This window comes from Octopus sinensis, linkage group LG27 (assembly GCF_006345805.1).
Source record: "Octopus sinensis linkage group LG27, ASM634580v1, whole genome shotgun sequence".
In the NCBI taxonomy this organism is placed as follows: domain Eukaryota; kingdom Metazoa; phylum Mollusca; class Cephalopoda; order Octopoda; family Octopodidae; genus Octopus; species Octopus sinensis.
In genome coordinates this window covers 8,085,364-8,106,595 of record NC_043023.1, presented here as the reverse complement: position 1 = coordinate 8,106,595, position 21,232 = coordinate 8,085,364, and the positions used below count along the sequence as shown (strand labels likewise).

The 21,232-nt window shown below is 37.0% G+C and overlaps 3 protein-coding genes across 3 annotated transcripts in view; all 3 read right to left on the bottom strand.

Moving 5' to 3' along the window:
* Positions 1–16,536, bottom strand: part of LOC118768065 (zinc finger protein 91-like) — a 65,127-nt gene extending 48,591 nt beyond the window's left edge. The window contains exons 1-3 of the mRNA XM_036513855.1: positions 16,453–16,536; positions 15,305–15,551; positions 11,329–11,616 (exon numbers count right to left, since the gene is read on the bottom strand). Coding sequence (XP_036369748.1) covers positions 11,329–11,616; positions 15,305–15,551; positions 16,453–16,536 — 619 coding nt within the window. The remainder of the gene's footprint in view (positions 1–11,328; positions 11,617–15,304; positions 15,552–16,452) is intronic.
* LOC115225502 (E3 ubiquitin-protein ligase MIB2-like) overlaps positions 1–21,232 on the bottom strand; it is a 233,569-nt gene that overhangs the window by 135,966 nt on the left and 76,371 nt on the right. The gene's annotated exons all lie outside the window — the stretch shown is intronic.
* LOC115225501 (zinc finger protein 678-like) overlaps positions 1–21,232 on the bottom strand; it is a 65,960-nt gene that overhangs the window by 36,543 nt on the left and 8,185 nt on the right. The window lies entirely within an intron of this gene.

Here is a 21,232-nt window from a genome sequence, read left to right as displayed (position 1 = left end):
CAATTAAATTAATTTAACAATAAAAAAATAAACAAATTTAGGGTTAGGATTAGTGACAGGATGTTGTTTCAGTTTTAGACGCAGCAAATGATTTTAGCTCAATTAGAGACGATTCAGTGGTTAAAGTTCGAAGAATTAAACTATTGTAACGGGAACGAGTAGCTTCATGCACTTTTAGAGTGCATGTGGTGCATACAAATTACCGTTGCTTTAATATCCAGATTCTACCAGTCAGAAAACACAAAACGCAGACGTAAAAAATATATATACTTTATTGTCTTATAACGGTAAGAAATAAGTGGTGTATCTGGTATCCCTTTGGTATGGATGTGTCAGAGCTGAACTTTATCGCTTGTAAGATTTTACAATGTTCAAATGCAACAACACTGGTCAAAATGGCATCAGGAGAGAGATGATGTGGTCTGCAACAAATCCTGGTTAAAAGTCTTCTGCCGACTGCTGCTATATCAAGTCCGGACAAAGAGAGAATTACACGTCCGGTGCCTTCAGTCGCCGTGTCTCAAGTCACTGCCTGCTGCTGCTATATCTCTCTGGACCCTTTTAAGGTTCACGCTCCCCTGCCTCTCAGCTAAACTGCCACGTCAGCAAATTCCTTCTTCCGGTGGTGAAAGCACCAACCCCGCACGCGCGCGCACCGTTGTACAGGATCACTACACTATGTTAAACTTACAAATTACAATTTTCTCAAGAAAGCCAAGAGAAAAAGATGTTTTATTTTGACACATTCTACCAGTATATGAAGTTTTAAAGTGTTTAGTGAACTAGAAATTGTCTGCCGTTCAAAAGGAAAAGATCCGAGGAGGGACAGTGAGGTAATGAGAGGTAGAGAGTGGGAAGTGAAAAGGAGGTGGTGTTTGTTTTGTGTATTTAAATTGCCTGCACCAGGCTCCAGTCTGATCTGGCAGAGTTTCTACAGTTGTATATATTCCACATATGTATATATTTTTTTTTTACATACATAACTTAAATGACTGACCACTAACTTTTAGTGGTCAGTCCTTTAAATTTTGTATGTAAAAAATATCTTAATCTTCGGATTTATTTAATATGCTAGGCCACTGGTTTTAATTGATTAATATCAATTTCTACCCTTATTAAATTTCATATATATATATATATATATGCTGTGTGGCAGGTAAAAAGCACCATTTGAGCATGATCGTCACCAGCATTGCCTTACTGGCACGTGAAAAAGTATTCGAGAGAGGTCATTGCCAGTGCTGCTGGACTGGTTCCTGTGCAGGTGGCAGGTAAAAAACACCATTTCAGCATGGCCATTGCCAGTACAGCCTGACAAGTCTTCATGCCAGTGACATGTATAAGGACCCACTACACTCTTGGAGTGGTTGGCATTAGCAAGGGCATCAAGCTGTCCAAACTCTGCCAGATCAGAAAGGAGCCTGGTGCAGCCATTTCGTTCACCAGTCCTCAGTCAAATCGTCCAACCCATGCTAGCTTGGAAGGCGGACGTTAAATGATGATGATGATGATGATATAAAGCACACAGCATAAAATGTAAACTGGTTAATATTAGGAGAATACATCTAAAGCAACCAAAACAAATCAGACTGGAACCTAGTGCAGCATTAGGGCTTGCCAGCTCATGTCAAACTGTCCCACCCATGACAGCATATAAAGAAAAGCTATCGCTGAAGGATGATGATGATGAAAATGACGACAATGATGAAAGTTAATAGACAAAACCAATTTCAGTTTAATTCAGTTTTTATTCCTTATTCCCATTTCTTTATTCTATCATAACAAATTCGACAAAACTCCAGCATGACCATCTTCAGAAATCAAAGTCTTTGCTGAATTTGATGTTGACATTGATGAAATTGAAGTTTATACCATGTAATTTGAAGAGATAAAAAAAATCCCTGTCTCTTTGCAGAAAAACTAGAAGTAATTTTAGGTATGTTGTAACAAATTTTAAAACTTATATAGTCACACTTGAGTGTGTATACACAAACGTATACTGAAGTGAGATTGTTTTGAGAATGATTTACCACAGATATCACACTGATATGGCTTCTCCCCTGAATGAATACGCTGCTGTCTTGTGAAGACACCTCAAAGGCTTTGTTGTGTTGATATATTTCCATATATACACGGCATTCATGAATTTGAAGTTGATAACATCAAATTTGAAGAGATAAAAAAAAACGCCTTTTAGCAGAGAAAAATAGAAGTTATCGTTGTCGTGTTGTAATTAATTTCAATACTGGTACAGTTACAGTTGTGTGTGAATACTCACATGTGTACTGAAGTAGCCATTTTGAAAGAATTATTCACCACAGATATCACAGTGATGTGAATTTTTCCCCCCAGTATGAATATGTTTATGATTAGTCAAGTGAGTATTATAAGAGAATGATTAACCACAGATATCTCAAGGATATAATTCCTCTCCTCTATGAACGCGCTTGTGTTTAGTCAAGTGGCTACTACAAGAAAATGTTTTAGCACAGATGTCACAATGATATGGCTTCTCGCTTGTATGAGTATATTTGTGACTAGTTAAAGTGCTATTTTCAGAAATTGATTTACCACAGATATCACAATGATATGGCTTCTCTCCTGTATGAATGCGTTAGAGAGTGATTTACCACAGATATCACAATGATGAGGTTTCTCACCTGTATGAATGCGTTTATGATCAGACAAGTGGCCACTACAAGAGAATAATTTACCGCAGATATCACAATGATATGGCTTCTCTCCTGTATGAATACGTTTATGTTTAGACAGGTGGCTATTTTGAGAAAATGATTTACCACAGATATCACAATGATATGGTTTCTCTCCTGTATGAACACGCTTGTGCTTATTCAAGTTACCACTTTCAATGAATGATTTGCCACAGATCTTACAATGAAATGGCTTCTCTCCTGTATGAATGCGTTTGTGTTTAGTTAAAATGCCATTTTCAGAGAATGCTTTACCACAGATATCACAATGATATGGTTTTTCCCCTGTATGAATGCGTTTATGATCAGACAAGTGGCTACTACAAGAGAATGATTTACCACAGATATCACAATGATATGGCTTCTCTCCTGTATGAATGCGTTTGTGTTTAGTTAAAGTGCCATTTTCAGAGAATGCTTTACCACAGATATCACAATGATATGGTTTTTCCCCTGTATGAATGCGTTTATGATCAGACAAGTGGCTACAACAAGAGAATGATTTACCACAGATATCACAATGATATGGTTTCTCTCCAGTGTGAACGCGCCTGTGTTTAGTTAAGTCATTACTTTGAGAGAATGTTTTACCACAGATACCACAATGATATGGCTTTTCTCCTGTATGAACACGATTATGTCGAGTTAAAGTGCTATTTAGAGATATTACAATGATATGGCTTTTCCCCAGTATGAATACACTTGTGAATAGTCAAGTGATTTCTTCGAGAGAATGATTTTTCACAGACATCACAGAAATATGGTTTCTCTCTTGTATCAGGGTTTTTAGGTTCAGTTAAATTATTCATTATGACAGGATAATTTGTCATATATATCACAATAATATTGTTTTTTTCTTTTCTATGAATATGTTTGTGTCCATTTGCATTACTTTTTTTAGAGAATAATTTAATGTAAGTCTTTCTTTCTTCTGTGATCTTACTTAATACCTAAATCAACAGGTCAACTCGTTTGTAAAGTTATCCAAACTTGTAAAGCAATCACCTCCTCTACATTCCAGACAAGAAAAATATTCTGCTGTTGTTTGTCATAGATTATATTTATATAGAAACGTTGATGTATAGATGAATGCTCCTTATAAATATATCATCTTCCTTTAGTTGATAAAAATATCAAAGGCACATCTGAACAAAGTAATTTCTTTCATGTCATCATGAGGTGATATTCTGAAATAGAAAAAGAAGCAGTAAGATAAAGAGGATAGTTAAGTGACATAGTAATTCAACATTGTAAATATTACATGAACACTGTCAGCCATTTAATGTCAATGTTTACAGGGGTCAGAGTTCATTGAGGTGTTGAAACATTGGTATACCCACACAAGTTTACTACACACTTCACCTTTACCTTTCAGAAAAATGTTTGATGTAAGACTTCATGTTGCCAACCGAAATTCCCTTTTCTGGACCAGCTCGCTAGCTATCCAGCAGTGAAGGTCCCTGTCTTCATGTTGTCTACGATGAGCCCATGGTCAGTGCCCTGCACATCATTAGGATCTTTTCGCTTGGACCGGCAGATTTTAAACTTCGTATACTGGTAGAATGTGTTTATAAATCATCTTTTTCTCTTGGCTTTCTTGAGAAAATTCTGTAGTTTATAACATATTTGTTGTTTAATTTCTTGCATTTCGGCTATTTCAACCAATCAAAGACATCTATTGAGGTGAAAACGATTTCTGCCGTAAAATTTACTGGCGGCGTCATATGAAAATGTCCCTGTTTTTTATGAGAAAGAAGATACCCTGTGGCCATAAACTGAGGGGTCTCTCGTAAACGGAGCTGGAAAACAAAACCGTTCCCTTTTTAGTGTCCACCCGTAATTATGACCCTAGTATCGATCTATTGCTTTTCAATATGTTTTAGGGTTAGGGTGGGGGGAAGGGTATCTTTTTTTCTTCAGAAATGTAAATAAACCCAATCTGTTTCTGAAACGAGGACATATTCATACGGCACAGAATGTTTTCACCTCAATAGACGTCATTGATTGGTTGAAATTGAAGAAAAAAAAACAACAAATATCTCACAAACTATAGAATTTTCTCAAGAAAGCCAAGAGAAAAAGATGTTTTATAAACACACTCTACCAATATACGAAGTTTAAAACTGTTTAGTTACGTGGAAAATATTTTTAAAAACTGCCGTTCAAACCGAAAAGATCCCAGAGTCGATCTCGACGGTAAGTCTTGGGTTCAAATACAGCCGAGGTTCACTTTGCCGTTCATCCCTTTCAGGAAATTCTGGGGCCCGTGTCATCGACTCCCGCTCGCCCTGGGCAAAAATTTGAAACCACCATTACGATTATTAATATAACCTTAAAGCAAATTTTCATCAACTTACCGTTTTATCAATGCCTAATTAACAACAGGACAGAATTAATTAATGTGGAATTCTTCAATCGGTTTCTTCTCATTTTACTAATTAATTATGCCACATTACATTCATTTTTACCAACTAATTTACTTTATATCACATGTATCAGTCGGTCATAGTATTTTATAAACAACAGATCAACATTTCAGTTTGGAAATTATTAATTAAGACGAACAAATATATTTTCCTAATTATTGTCAGGTTCCCGCTTGGAAAAATAATTACTGTAACATCGAGAGGTTCACAGAATTCTATTATTTACCTTATTATTAGTAGTATTATCAACACTATTACAGCCTTAAAGTAAATCTGTGTCAACTTACCGTATTCAGAAATAAACAGCGACTCAGTGAACGGTATTTAACCTCCCTAATTAACTTCCCTAATTAGCTACTTTGGCCTCGTGGTTGATGTCTTTTAGAAGTTGTGTCCCTTGATATGATTGTATTTCCTCAATTCTCCAATAGAGAGTGCTACTGACTCGTTGGATACGTTCCGGTGTTTTTTTAACTTTGTCCCTTTCTGTCAATAACTCCATCTTCAAGTTTTATTTAAATTCTCACCAGAGTAATTTAACAACGTATATTTGTATATTCTAGGATCTTTTCGGTTTGACCGGCAGTTTTCTAAATTAATTTCCACGTAACTAAACAGTTTTAAACTTCGTATTCTGGTAGAATGTGTTTATAAAACATCTTTTTCTCTTGGCTTTATTGAGAAAATTCTATAGTTTGTAAGATATTTGTTGTTTTTTTTCTTCAATTTCAACCAATCAATGACGTCTACTAAGGTGAAAACATTCTGTGCCGTATGAATATGTCCCTCGTTTAAGAAACAGATTGGGTTTATTTACATTTCGGAAGAAAAAGATACCCTTCCCCCCACCTCCAACCCTAAAAGAGATTGAAATGCAATAGATCAATACTAGGGTCATAATTATGGGTGACAATTTCATATGACACCGCTAGAAAAAACTGCCGGTCAAACGGAAAAGATCGGAAGTCCCTTCTCTGCAGAGCAACTCACTAAGTAGCCTGCTGTGAGGTTCCTGTCTATAGTCCGTCTGTTATAAATTTATGGCCAGTGCCCTACACAAGCATTCAGGGTCTTCACCCACACCTCGTCTTCGAACTGTACAGACACCATGCTGAGATGTCTCCCTTTTCACTAGAATATGGCTCTTTTCGAGGCAGACTCTTCGGTTTGCCCTAACCTGGACGGTATGTTGTACCAGAAGACTACCTCCATTGTCTTCTGGCAATTTTGGTAGCACTCTCCGCCCTGATCTCTCTCCATATAGCCATCTGCTCTGGACCACAGTCGACCATTGAGGGGTATACATTTTCCCAATAGTCCATGATGTCAATGGCTACCCTATTCCAGTCTCCTTCCACCCGAACATGGAAGATGCCAGCGCTGTCCATGTCGGTGACACATAAAAGCATCAACAAATCGGGGCTGTTTGCCAGCCTCATGCAGCCCCTGTGCCGGTAGCACTAAAAAACACCCACTTCACTCACGGAGTGGTTGGCGTTAGGAAAGGCATCCAGCTGTAGCAACACTGCCAGATAAGACTGGAGCCTGGTGCAGCCTCCTGGCTTCCCATAGCCCAGTCGAACCATCCAACACATGCTAGCATGGAAAACGGACAGTAAATGATGATGATGATTTCTTTCATACTAATATCTAAGCTGTATTGATTATGGATGGTTTGATATTAATTTTAGTCCCCAATATTTAAAATTCCATACTCCCTTATTTGGTTACTTTTTTCCTGTTAAATACAACCAACCCCACCTGATTGTTTACTTTGTATATGGGAATTCAAAATTAGCTCCTTTATACTAATCTATAGAGAGAATGTAACCCTTTCTCTTTCTCTTTTACTTGTTTCAGTCATTTGACTGCGGCCATGCTGGAGCACCGCCTTTTAGTCGAGAAAATCGACCCCAGGACTTATTCTTTGTAAGCCTAGTACTTATCCTATCAGTCTCTTTTGCCGATTGTCAAACAATGTTCGGGGAACAAACACAAACACGCATATATATACACATATACGATGGGCTTCTTTCAGTTTCCGTCTACCAAATCCACTCACAAGGCTTTGGTCGGCCCGAGGCTATAGCAGAAGACACTTGCCCAAGGTGCCACGCAGTGGGCCTGAACCCGGAACCATGTGGTTAGTTAACAAGCTACTTACCACACAGCCACTCCTGCGCCGAAATTATTAATTAATTAATTTATTTATTTAATATACATCTAAATAAAGTCTTATACTCATTAAGTAATTTATATTAAAAACCTTAATGTTAAGTACAAGCTATAAATATTGGAATTAAAAATAGGAAAATCTATTCTGGGTCTTCTCATTTCAGCCATATATAGAAGCTGGCTTTGTCAACTGCCTCCTGTATATGCATTCATATATATATGTATGTATGTATACACACAGAGAAAGAGGGAGAGAGAGATGCACATAGCTCAGTGGTTAGAATGCTGGGTTCACAATCATTAAGTAGTGAGTTCAATTCCTGGACCAGGCTGTGTGTTGTGTTCTTGAGCAAGACACTTTATTTCATGGTGGTCCAGTTCACTCACCTGTAGAAATGAGCAACATCACTGGTGCCAAGCTGTATTGGCTTTTGGCCTTCACTTGGATGACATTGGTGGCCTGTAGAGGGGAGACTGATTACAAATACCTTGGGTCATACATATCATCATCTGGGAAAGACTTTCTAACTAGAAAGAGTATGGCCTGGTCAGCCTGTAATGACATGCATAAGATCTGGTCATCAAATCTAAGTAGAGACTTCAAACTTGAAATCTTCAAAGTCACAGTCGAACCAATTCTACTATATTGCTCAGAAACCTGGACGTTATCAAAGAAGCTTGAGAGGCGGTTGGATGGAACCTACACTCGCCTCCTTATGAGAGCTCAAAATCTCTCGTGGAGGCACCATCCAACCAAAATGCAAATATATAGGAAACTACCACCTGTGTCATCTCTTGTGAAAGGTAGGAGAGTCCAGTTTGCTGGACATTGTTGTAGAGCGGAAAACGAGGCAATTTCTACCCTTCTCCTCTGGAAGACATCTACTCACAATACCAGAGGGCGCACACTCTCCTACCCTGATGTAATCTCCAGGGATACAGGCATCCAGCAACAGGACCTCCGTCATGCCATGATGGACCGTGAAGTCTGGCGTAACATGGTAAATTCCATTGTCTCGACCACGGTCGAACAATGATGATGATGATGAGAGGGGAGACTGGTGTGCATGGGCAACAGCTGGTCTTCCGTGAAAAGAACCTTGCCTGGAGTTGTGCCTTTGAGGTGAACTTCCTAGATGCAATACCATGGTCATTAATGACTGAAGGGAGTCTTTACACATTGCCCTTTTTATATACATACTAGCAGTATAGCCCAGCGTTGCTCGGGCTTGTTTTCTTTTCGACCCTTTAGAACTGGAATTTTTGAAAAGTAAAATTTTGCATTATGTAGCTTGTTATCCTCTTTAATTGAACATTTTTCTGGTTGAAATACACCGAAAAATGACGACACAGCAGTCAAAAAATCGTAAAAAATAGGGATTTTCATAGAGAAAAAGCACCTTTGTGATGTAAATAATTTTTGGTGTTAATATGGTCCGATTTGAATTTTTTCTTCTAAAGAAGGAAGAGCAAGCCTTCTTCTATCATACTCTCAAGTTTGGTCAACTTGCGCTGCAGGGTCTTGGAGGAGATAGTGTTATTTGAAGGTTACCAAACCTGCCATACACAGACAACTTCAGCCTTATATATATATATAATTCTCATTTTTTTTTTGTTTTTGCATCTCTCTTCCCTTGCCTACACACTCTAAGGCCACGAAGTTGGTCTGCTTGGTGGGAGACGATTTAGTCTACTCTACTGCAGATCACATAACTTCGCCACCACAAACATAAATATCTTCATTGTTTAATTCCTGAGCAAGTGTCAAGTTATCTATTTAATAGTTTCTCCCATTTTCCGTCGCCAATGGTCAAATAACTTTTCACCCATCACACGAATTTTAGTACCAGAGGAACTGCTTTTACTGCCCTGTCACGATGTGTTAAGCAGTTTTCTTTGTCTTCTCATCATTTGTACATATATATATATATATATATATTTGACTGAGGTCTGGCGAACCAGACTCCAATCTGATCTGGCAGAGTTTCTACAGCTGGTTGGCGTTAGGAAGGGCATCCAGCTGTAAAAACTCTGCCAGATCAGATTGGAGTCTGGTTTGCCAGACCTCAGACAAATCGTCCAACCCATGCTAGCATGGAAAGCGGACGTTAAATGATGATGATGATTTGGTAGATTAACGGAAATTCAAAATTTTCCATGACTGATGTGGTAGATTATGATGATAATACTTTTTAGATGGTATAGATTATGATTACATACGAATTTGTTGTCACAGTTTTTTTCGGAGAATTTGGAGTCCAGAAGGATTTTGGGTAAATTTTGATATTTTCATAAAGACAAACAAAAAAACTCAGATTTTTTTCATGGAATCAAGTACCCTGACATTGCAATGTGCTGCAAACTCCTTATTTTTGCTTGGAAAAAGTGTGGCGGAACCCCTTCCCCTCGGTATCATTGTAAACATATATTTTTTTCATTGGATGATGATGATATATATACATATATATATATATATATATATATATATATATATATATATATATATATATATATATATACACATACACACATATATATGTGTGTGTGAGTGCATAGGCACACATATATTTGAAGTACACAGCATAAACTCTATTAGGAGAATACATCCAAAGAAACCCAAACAAATCAGACTGGAACCTAGTGCAGCATCATGGTTTTCCAGCTCATGTCACACTGTGCCACCCATGCCAGTAAAGAAAAAAAATTTCACTAAAGGATGATGATGATAACAGCGACAATGATGAAAACACATAGACAAAATCAACTTCAGTGTAACCTTTTATTCATTATTCCCATTTCTTTATTCTCTCAAAACAAATTGCTCAAAAATCCAGAGCAATCATCTTCAGAAATCAAAGGCATTGTTGATATACTTCCATATATATACATGACATTCATGAATTTGATGCTGACATTATTGAAATTGAAGTTGATAACATCATATCTGAAGAGATAAAAATAGCCCTGTCTTTCAGCAGAAAAAAATAGCCATAATTGTTGTAATAAAGATTAATACTGAATGGTTGCACTTTTGTGTGAATACTCACATGTGTATATAAATGGCGTTTTTGAGAGAATGATTTACCATAGATATCACAGTAATATTGTTTTTCCCCAGTATGAATATGCTTATAATTAGTCAAGTCACCATTGTATGAGAATGATTTACCACAGATATCACAATATGGTTTCTATCCTGCACTGGTGTTTAGTTAGGACACGACTTTCAGAGAATGATTTACCACAGATATCACAATGCTATGGTTTCTATCCTGCACTGGTGTTTAGTTAGGACACGACTTTCAGAGAATGATTTACCACAGATATCACAATGATATGGTTTCTATCCTGCACTGGTGTTTAGTTAGGACACCACATTCAAAGAATGATTTACCACAAATATCACAATATGGTTTCTATCCTGCACTGGTGTTTAGTTAGGACACCACTTTCAGAGAATGATTTACCACAGATATCACAATGATATGGTTTCTCTCCTGTATGAACACGTTTGTGAATAATTAAATGGCTATTTTCAGCAAATGATTTGCCACAGATATCACACTGATATGGCTTTTCCCCACTATAAATACGTTTAAGTTTAGTCAATTCACTATAACAAGAAAATAAATTACCAGTCATCACAATGATATGGCTTCTCTCCTGTATGAATACGCTTGTGTCGAGTCAAATCACCTTTTACAATGAATGATTTACCACAGATATCACAATGATATGGCTTCTCTCCTGTATGAACACGTTTATGGACAGTCAAGTCACCATTACGTGAGAATGATTTACCACAGATATCACAATGAAATGGCTTCTCTCCTGTATGAATGCGTTTGTGTTTAGTTAAAGTGCCATTTTCAGAGAATGATTTACCACAGATATCACAATGATGAGGTTTCTCTCCTGTATGAATGAGTTTATGACCAGACAAGTGGCTACTACGAGAGAATGATTTACCACAATATCACAATGAAATGGTTTCTCTCCAGTGTGAACGCGCCGATGTTTAGTTAAGTCATAACTTTGAGAGAATGTTTTACCACAGATATCACAATGATATGGCTTTTCTCCTGTATGAATACGTTTATGTCGAGTTAAAATGCTCTTTAGAGAAAATGATTCACCACAGATATTACAATGAAACGGCTTCTCTCCTGTATGAATGCGCCTGTGTTTAGTGAAAGTGCCATTTTCAGAGAATGATTTACCACAGATATCACAATGATATGGTTTCTCTCCTGTGTGAACGCTCCAGTGTTTAGTTAAGCCATTACTTTGAGAGAATGTTTTACCACAGATACCACAATGATGTGGCTTCTCTCCTGTATGAATACGCTTGTGAATAGTCAAGTGACTCCTTCGAGAGAATGTTTTTCCACAGACATCACAGAAATATGGTTTCTCTCTTGTATCAGGGTTTTTAGGTTCAGTTAAATTATTCATTATGACAGGATAATTTGTCATATATATCACATTAATATTGTTTTTTTCTTTTCTATGAATATGTTTGTGTCCATTTGCATTAATTTTTTCAAAGAATAATTTAATGTAAATCATTCTTTCTTCTGTGATCTTACTTAATACCTAAATCAACAGGTGAAAACTGTCAACTCGTTTGTAAAATTATCCAAACTTGTAAAGCAATCACCTCCTCTACATTCCAGACAAGAAAAATATTCTGCTGTTGTTTGTCATAGATTATATTTATATAGAAACGTTGATGCATAGATGAATGCTCCTTATAAATATATCGTCTTCCTTTAGTTGATAAAAATATCAAAGGCATATCTGAACGAAGTAATTTCTTTCATGTCATCATGATGTGATATTCTGAAATAGAAAAAGAAACAGTAAGATAAAGAGGATAGTTAAGTGACATAGTAATTCAACATTGTAAATATTACAACATGAACACTGTCAGCCATTTAATGTCAATGTTTACAGGGGTCAGAGTTCATTGAGGCATTGAAACATTGGTATACCCACACAAGTTTACTACACACTTCACCTTTACCTTTCAGAAAAATGTTTGATTTAAGACTTCATGTTGCCCGACCGGGATTCCCTTTTCTGGACCAGCTCGCTAGCTATCCAGCAGTGAAGGTCCCTGTCTTCATGCTGTCTACGATGAGCCCATGGGCAGTGCCCTACACATCATTAGGATCTTTTTGCTTTGACCGGCAGATTTTTAAAATAATTTCTATGTAACTAAAAAATTTTAAACTTCATATACTGGTAGAATGTGTTTATAAAACATCTTTTTCTCTTGGCTTTCTTGAGAAAATTCTGTAGTTTGTAACATATTTGTTGTTTAATTTCTTGCATTTCGGCAATTTCAACCAATCAAAGACATCTATTGAGGTGAAAACGATTTCTGCCGTAACATTTACTGGCGGTGTCATATGAAAATGTCTGTTTTTTATGAAAAAAAAGATACCCCGTGGCCATAAACTGAGGGGTCACTCGTAATCAGAGCTGGATAACAAAATCGTTCCCTATTTAGTATCCACCTATAATTATGATCCTAGTATCGATCTATTGCATTTCAATATGGGAAGGGTATCTTTTTTTTTCTTCAGAAATGTAAATAAACCCAATCTGTTTCTTAAACGAATATATAATATGTAACAGGGACATTTTCATATAACGCCGCCAGAAATCGTTTTCACCTCAATAGACGTCATTAATTGGTTGAAATTACCGAAATGCAAGAAATTAAACAAATATGTTACAAAATGCAGAATTTTCTCAAGAAAGCTAAGAGAAAAAGATGTTTTTTAAGCACATTCTACCAGTATACGAAGTTTTAAATGTTTTAGTTACATAGAAATCATTTTTAAAATCTGCCGGTCAAAGTGAAAAGATCGCATCATTACTCTCAAAGTTCAAATCACATCAAGGTCCCCTTTCATTATTTCCAGGTAGAAAAAATAAGAAGCAATCAAGTACTAGGGTCCATGTAATTCACTTATGCCTTCCCGCCAATTTTCAGGTCAAAAGCACAAAAGGTTATTGTTTTAATTATCAAAAGATTACTATTATCATCATCATCATTATTATTTTCTTCACACAGAATGGAATGAAATACAAAGCCAATCTCGGCGGAAAGTCCTGAGTTCAAATACGGATGAGATCGACTTTGTCTTTCATCTCTTTTGGGAAAAAACCGGGACCCATGCAATCGACTTATCGCTCGTATTAAAGATTGCTGACCCTGGGCCAGTTTTGAAATCATCATCATCATTACTATTATTAATGTAACATTAGAGTAAATCTTTATTAACTTACCGTTTTATCAATGCCTCATAAACAACAGGATAACATATATTAATGTGGAATTCTTCAATCGGACTCCTCACATTTTACTAATTAATTACGCTGTTTTATTCTCACTTTACCAATTAATTTCAGTCCTATCACATGTATCAGTCGGTCATAGTATTTTATAAGCATCAAATCAACATTTCAATTTGGAAATCATTAATTAAGCCGAAGAAATATATTTACCTAATTATTGTCAGGTTCCCGCTTCGAAAAATAATTACTGTAACATTGAGTGGTTCACTGTGTTGTAGAAGTTACTTCCCTTCGTATGATTGTATTTCTTCAATTCTCCAATAGATGGCTCTGCTGAGTTGTTGGTTCCGCTCCAGTGATTTTCTTTGTCCCATTCACCAGATTATTTTGATAATGTCTACTCCTTTTTCCGCTCCAGTGAATTTCTTTGTCCCATTCTGTCAATAAATTACTTTGGAGTTTTTCCAAATTTACACCAGATTATTTTAATAAAGTCTACTCCTTTTCCAGCACATAAATTGGATCTTTTCCTTTTGAACGGCAGACAATTTCTAGTCAACTAAACACTTTAAAACTTCGTATACTGGTAGAATGTGTCAAAATGAAACATCTTTTTCTCTTGGCTTTTTTGAGAAAATTGTAATTTGTAAGTTTAACATAGTTTAATTTTTCGAATTTTCTATTTAGCTAAAATCTTTTGCTGCGTCTAAAACTGAGACATCCTTGTCACTGATCCTAACCCTAAATGGATCTTTTCCTTTTGAACGGCACTTTTCAACACAATTTCTAGTTAATTAAACACTTTAAAATTTCGTATACTGGTAGAATGTGTCAAAATAAAACGTTTTTTTCTCTTGGCCTTCTTGAGAAAATTGTAATTTGTTTGTTTAACGTAGTTTAATTTTTTGAATTTTAACCAATCCTATGCTCTCTTTTGAGCTAAAAGCATTTGAGCGTGGCCGTTGCCAGTACTGCCTGACTGTTCCTCATGCCGGTGACACATAAAAGCACCCACTACACTCTCGGGGTGGTTGTTGTTAGGAAAAGCATCCAGCTGTCAAAACTCTGCCAGATCAGAAAGGAGCCTGGTGCAGCCATTTCGTTCACCAGTCCTCAGTCAAATCGTCCAACCCATACTAGCTTGGAAGGCGGATGTTAAATGATGATGATGATGATATAAAGCACACAGCATAAACTGTAAACTGGTTAATATTAGGAGAATACATCCAAAGAAACCCAAACAAATCGGACTGGAACCTGGTGCAGCATGCCAGCTCATGTCAAACTGTCCCACCCATGACAGCATATAAAGAAAAGCTATCGCTGAAGGATGATGATGATGAAAATGATGACAATGATGAAAGTACATAGACAAAACCAACTTCAGTTTAATTCAGTTTTTATTCCTTATTCTCATTTCTTTATTCTCTCATAACAAATTCCTCAAAACTCCAGCATGACCATCTTCAGAAATCAAAGTCTTAGTTGAATTTGATGTTGACATTGATGAAATTGAAGTTGATACCATGAAATTTGAAGAGATAAAAAAAATCCCTGTCTCTTTGCAGAAAAACTAGAAGTAATTTTAGGCATGTTGTAACAAATTTTAATACTTATACAGTCACACTTGTGTGTGTATACTCATATGTCTACTTAAGTGGAATTTTCGTGAGAATGATTTACCACAGATATCACACTGATATGGTTTTTCCCCAGTATGAATACGTCTGTGTCTAGTCAAGAGACCATTTTCTGAAAATGATTTACCGCAGATAATACATTGATATGGCTTCTCACCTGTATGAATACGCTTGTGAATAGTTAAAGTGCTATTTTCAGAAAATGATTTACCACAGATATCACAGCGATATGGTTTCTCACCTGTGTGAATATGTTTGTGACTAGTTAAAGCGCTATTGAGAGAAAAAGACTTGCCACAGATATCACAACGATATGGTTTCTCTCCTGTATGAAAACGCTTGTGTTTAGTTAAAGTGCTATTTTCAGAAAATGATTTACCACAGATATCACAGTGATATGGTTTTTCCCCAGTATGAATGCGTTTGTGAATCGACAAGTTACCGTTTGCAGATAATGATTTACCACAGATATCACAATGATATGGCTTCTCACCATTATGAACAATTTTAAACTTCATATACTGGTAGAATGTGTTTATAAAACATCTTTTTCTCTTGGCTTTATTGAGAAAATTCTATAGTTTGTAAGATATTTGTTGTTTTTTTTCTTCAATTTCAACCAATCAATGACGTCTACTAAGGTGAAAACATTCTGTGCCGTATGAATATGTCCCTCGTTTAAGAAACAGATTGGGTTTATTTACATTTCGGAAGAAAAAGATACCCTTCCCCCCACCCCTAACCCTAAAAGAGATTGAAATGCAATAGATCCATAGTAGGGTCATAATTATGGGTGACAATTTCATATGACACTGCTAGAAAAAACTGCCGGTCAAACGGAAAAGATCGGAAGTCCCTTCTCTGCAGAGCAACTCACTAAGTAGCCTGCTGTGAGGTTCCTGTCTATAGTCCGTCTGTTATAAATTTATGGCCAATGCCCTACACAAGCATTCAGGGTCTTCACCCACACCTCGTCTTCGAACTGTACAGACACCATGCTGAGATGTCTCCCTTTTCACTAGAATATGGCTCTTTTCGAGGCAGACATTTCGGTTTGCCCTAACCTGGACGGTATGTTGTACCAGAAGACTACCTCCATTGTCTTCTGGCAATTTTGGCAGCACATTCCATCCTGATCTCTCTCCATATAGCCATCTGCTCTGGACCACAGTCGACCATTGAGGGGTATACATTTTCCCAATAGTTCATGATGTCAATGGCTACCCTATTCCAGTCTCCTTCCACCCGAACATGGAAGATGCCAGCGCCGTCCATGTCGGTGACACATAAAAGCATCAACAAATCGGGGCTGTTTGCCAGCCTCATGCAGCCCCTGTGCCGGTAGCACTAAAAAACACCCACTTCACTCACGGAGTCGTTGGCGTTAGGAAGGGCATCCAGCTGTAGAAACAATGCCAGATCAGACTGGAGCCTGGTGCAGCCTCCTGTCTTCCCATAGCCCAGTTGAACCATCCAACACATGCTAGCATGGAAAACGGACAGTAAACGATGATGATGATTTCTTTCATACTAATATCTGAGCTGTATTGATTATGGATAGTTTGATATTAATTTTAGTCCCCAATATTTAAAATTCCATACTCCCTTATTTGGTTAGTTTTTTCCTGTTAAATACAACCAACCCCACCTGATTGTTTACTTTGTATATGGGAATTCAAAATTAGCTCCTTTATACTAATCTATAGAGAGAATGTAACCCTTTCTCTTTCTCTTTTACTTGCTTCAGTCGTTTGACTGCGGCCATGCTGGAGCACCGCCTTTTAGTCAAGCAAATCGACCCCAGGACTTATTCTTTGTAAGTCTAGTACTTATCCTATTGGTCTCTTTTGCCAAACCGCTAAGTAACGTGGACGTAAACACTTCAGCATCGGTTGTCAAGCAATGTTGGGGAGACAAACACACACATATATATATATACGACAGGCTTCTTTCAGTTTCCGTCTACAAAATCCACTCATGAGGCTTTGACGGCCCGAGGCTATAGCAGAAGACACTTGCCCAAGGAGCCACGCAGTGGGACTGAAACCGGAACTGTGTGGTTGGTAAGCAAGCTACTTACCACACAGCCACTCCTATATATATATATACGACGGGCTTCTTTCAGTTTCTGTCTACCAAATCCACTCACAAGGCTTTGGTCGGCCTGAAGCTATAGCAGAAGACACTTGTCGAAGGTGCCACGCAGTGGGACTGAACCCGGAACTGTGTGGTTGGTAACCAAGCTACTTACCACACAGCCACTCCTGCGCCTTATTGACTTTTTTTATATTTATCAATCCCCAACTGAGACCCTTCAGTTTTGTTTTAAATAGACATGATTCTAAGAACAGTTACACATCATTAAATAATGGGGACATAAACACACCAGCATCAGTTGTCAAACAATGTTAGGGGAACAAACACAAACACACACATATACCAGACTGAACCCGGAACCATGTGGTTAGTTAACAAGTTTCTTACCACACAGCCACTCCTGCGCCTAAATTATTAATTAATTAATTTATTTATTTAATATATATCTAAATAAAGTCTTATACTCATTAAGTAATTTATATTAAAAACCTTAATGTTAAGTACAAGCTATAAATATTGGAATTAAAAATAGGAAAAGCTATTCTGGGTCTTCTCATTTCAGCCATATATAGGAGCTGCCTCCTGTATATACATTCATATATATGTATGTATGTATACACACAGAGAAAGAGAGAGAGAGATGCACATAGCTCAGTGGTTAGAATGCTGGGTTCACAATCATTAAGTAGTGAGTTCAATTCCTGGACCAGGCTGTGTGTTGTGTTCTTGAGCAAGACACTTTATTTCATGGTGGTCCAGTTCACTCACCTCTAGAAATGAGCTGCAACATCACTGGTGCCAAGCTGCATTGGCTTTTGGCCTTCACTTGGATGACATTGGTGGCCTGTAGAGGGGAGACTGATTACAAATACCTTGGGTCATACAGTCATTACACATAGCTCTTTATATATATACTAGCAGTATAGCCCAGCGTTGCTCGGGCTTGTTTTCTTTACGACCCTTTAAAATTGGAATTTTTTAAAGGTAAAAATTTTGCATTATGTAGCTTGTTATTCTCTTTAAGTGAACATTTTTCTGGTTGAAATACACCGAGAAATGACACAGCAGTCAAAAAATCGTAAAAAATAGGGATTTTCATAGAGAAAAAGTACCTTATTGATGTAAATAATTTTTGGTATTAACATGGTCTGATTTGAATTTTTTCTTCTACGGTAGGAAGAGTAAGCCTTCTTCTATCATACTCTCAATTTTGGTCAACTTGCGCTGCAGAATCTCAGGAGATAGTGTTAGGTGAAAGCTACCAAACCTGCCATACACAGACAACTTCAGCTTTATATATATATATAATTCTCATTTTTTGTTTGTTTTTTGCATCTCTTTCCCTTGCCTATTTACTCTAAGGCTACGAAGTTGGTCTGCTTGGTGGGAGGCAATTTAGTCTACTCTACTGCAGATCACACAACTTCGCCACCACAAACATAAATATCTTCATTGTTTAATTCCTGAGCAAGTGTCCAAGTTATCTATTTAATAGTTTCTCCCATTTCCGAAGTCGCTGGTCAAATAACTTTTCACCCATCACACGAATTTCAGTACCAGAGGAACTGTTTTTACTGCCCTGTCACGATGTGTTAAACAATTTTCTTTGTCTTCTTATCATTTGTACATATATATATATGTATATTTGACAGGTCTGGCGAACCAGACTCCAATCTGATCTGGCAGAGTTCTACAGCTGGTTGGCATTAGGAAGGGCATCAAGCTGTAGAAACTCTGCCAGATCAGATTGGAGTCTGGTTTGCCAGACCTCAGTCAAATCGTCCAACCCATGCTAGCATGGAAAGCGGACGTTAATTGATGATGATGATTTGGTAGATTAACAGTAATTCAAAATTTCCATGACTACATTTCTGATGAGATAGATTACGATCACAATACTTTTTAGATGGTATAGAATACGATTACATACGAATTTGTTGTCACAATTTTTTTCGGAGAAGTTTGAGTCCAGAAGAATTTCGGGTAAATTTTGATATTTTCACCCACAACATTTTCATAAAGATAAACAAAAAAACTCAGATTTTTTGCATAGATTCAAGTACCCTAACCTCACAATATGCTGCAAACTCCTTATTTTTGCTTGGAAAAAGCGTGGCGGACCACCTTCCCCTCGGTATCATTGGAAATATATATATTTTTTCATAGGATGATGATGATGATGATATATGTATGTACACATATATGTGTGAGTGTGCATACGCACACAGCATAAACTCTATTAGGAGAATACATCCAAAGAAACCCAAACAAATCAGACTGGAACCTAGTGCAGCATCATGGGTTGCCAGCTCATGTCACACTGTGCCACCCATGCCAGTAAAAAAAAAAAATTCACCAAAGGATGATGATGATAACAGCAACAATGATGAAAACACCTAGACAAATCAACTTCAGTGTAACCTTTTATTCATTATTCCCATTTTTTATTCTCTCAAAGCAAATTGCTCAAAAATCCAAGCAATCATCTTCAGAAATCAAAGGCATTGTGATATACTTCCATATATATATACATGACATTCATGAATTGATGTTGACATTTTTGAAATTGAAGTCGATAACATCATATCTGAAGGAGATAAAAATAGCCCGTCTTTCAGCAGAAAAAAATAGCCATAATTGTTGTAATAAAGATTAATACTGAATGGCCTGCACTTTTGTGTGAATACTGATGTGACAGAAATGCGTTTGAGAAAATGATTTACGAGAGATATAACAGTGATATTGTCTTTTCCCCAGTATGATATGCTTATAATAGTCAAGTCAACTATTGTATGAGAATGATTTACCACAGATATCACAATGATATGGTTTCTATCCTGCACTGGTGTTCAGTTAGGACACCACTTTCAGAGAATGATTTACCACAGATGTCACAAAGATATGGTTTTGCCCTGTATGAATGCGTTTATGATATCCACTCACAAGGCTTTGGTCGGCCTGAAGCTATAGCAGAAGACACTTGTCGAAGGTGCCACGCAGTGGGACTGAAACCGGAACTGTGTGGTTGGTAAGCAAGCTACTTACCACACAGCCACTCCTGCGCCTTATTGACTTTTTTTATATTTATCAATCCCCAACTGAGACCCTTCAGTTTTCTTTTAAATAGACATGATTCTAAGAACAGTTACACATCATTAAATAATGGGGACATAAACACACCAGCATCAGTTGTCAAACAATGTTAGGGGAACAAACACAAAACACACATATACCAGACTGAACCATGTGGTTAGTTAACAAGTTTCTCACCACACAGCCACTCCTGCGCCTAAATTATTAATTAATTAATTTATTTATTTATTTAATATACATAAATAAAGTCTTATACTCATTAAGTAATTTTTATTAAAAACCTTAATGCTAAGTACAAGCTATAAATATTGGAATTAAAAATAGGAAAAGCTATTCTGGGTCTTCTCATTTCAGCCATATATAGAAGCTGCCTCCTGTATATACATTCATATATATGTATGTATGTATACACACAGAGAAAGAGAGAGAGAGATGCACATAGCTCAGTGGTTAGAATGCTGGGTTCACAATCATTAAGTAGTGAGTTCAATTCCTGGACCAGGCTGTGTGTGTGTTCTTGAGCAAGACACTTTATTTCATGGTGGTCCAGTTCACTCACCTCTAGAAATGAGCGCTGCAACATCACTGGTGCCAAGCTGCATTGGCTTTTGGCCTTCACTTGGATGACATTGGTGGCCTGTAGAGGGGAGACTGATTACAAATACCTTGGGTCATACAGTCATTACACATAGCTCTTTATATATATACTAGCAGTATATATTGGAATTTTTGAAAAGTAAAAATTTGCATTATGTAGCTTGTTATCCTCTTTAAGTGAACA